General features: G+C 41.6%; 1 protein-coding gene across 1 annotated transcript; it reads right to left on the bottom strand.

The window, feature by feature from the left end:
- Window positions 1–201: 201 nt before the first annotated feature.
- Window positions 202–941, bottom strand: MRPS18C (mitochondrial ribosomal protein S18C; the record flags this gene model as incomplete). The annotated part of the gene is made up of 3 exons (XM_008938111.1): window positions 202–278; window positions 360–419; window positions 854–941. Coding segments are annotated over 3 exons (225 nt in total), but the record flags the coding sequence as incomplete, so codon positions are not given.
- Window positions 942–1,131: the final 190 nt, after the last annotated feature.

Here is a 1,131-nt window from a genome sequence, read left to right as displayed (position 1 = left end):
TCAGCAGGACCTGTGAGCAGAGGGAGCAGTGCTTACAGCTGCCAGTTTCTTCTCTTCCTTTCATCTTTCCAGATGATTTTAGAGACTTGACACTTCACTAAAATCCACCCTTCAGTGATGGATTATGATGGGCAAGCACACTTCAGGAGACAAGTATGGAAACATGAAATGCAGCTTTATTGTTTACTCCTTTATCCTGTGTTACTCTGGGTACTTGACATTACATATCTTGGGGTCTGTGAGAAATATTGGGTTCTTAAACATAACTGGCATAAATCCTGTAAAAAGAGAAGATGGAGAATGTTTTCAATGGGAAAATAGGCTTGAGCTGCAAAACTGGAGAGCATAGTTATACTTGCCAAGTACTTGAGCTCTTTTAATGGCTTTTGCAATTTCCTTCTGCTTCTTGTTGCATAAGCCTGAAGAGAGAAATAATTTTCAGTCTCTTCAATCAACAATAACCAAACCCTTGGTTTTAGAAAAGTGCTGTTACTGACAATGCTAGGCCAGTGGTGTTGCTGACAATGCTAGGCCAGTGGTGTTACTGACAATGCTAGGACAGTGGTGTTACTGACAATGCTAGGCCAGTGGTGTTACTGACAATGCTAGGACAGTGGTGTTACTGACAACTCCCTCTAGCTTTGTCTAACCCTTCCTAGAAAAATGCACGTGTGCTTATCCTGTTAAACACAAAACATGAAATTAAGGGCTCTTTTAATTCCTTGATGAAGGCTATTAGATCAGAGGAATACTATTACAAATCACAGAGCTGGCAGTAGTATTTTTGGAAAGACAGGTGATACACTTGGACTCAGAAGAGCATGATGTTAACCCAGGAAATGCTGTCCCATACCTGTGATGTGCCTGCCGTAAATGCGGCCGGTGTGTGGGGAAACAAACTGGGAGAGAAGCTGCAGGAAATGAAGAGATTCAAAGTCAGTTTAAGAACTTTTGAGAGAGCTTTAGTCTATTTTACTACTTGCATTCTAGCTGTCATTTTTTAATCTGTTTTTACAAAATGCAGTTCTACCTGGAGACAAGAAAAAGTGTAGCTTGGAGTTAGACAGTATCTTATGTGGCTCAGCATTTGAGCTGTACAGCATGGAACAAGGCCAAGGGCCAGGTCCTGCC

This window comes from Merops nubicus, unplaced genomic scaffold, assembly GCF_000691845.1.
Source record: "Merops nubicus isolate BGI_N331 unplaced genomic scaffold, ASM69184v1 scaffold47663, whole genome shotgun sequence".
In the NCBI taxonomy this organism is placed as follows: Eukaryota; Metazoa; Chordata; class Aves; order Coraciiformes; family Meropidae; genus Merops; species Merops nubicus.
This window is presented reverse-complemented; position numbering and strand designations above follow the sequence as displayed.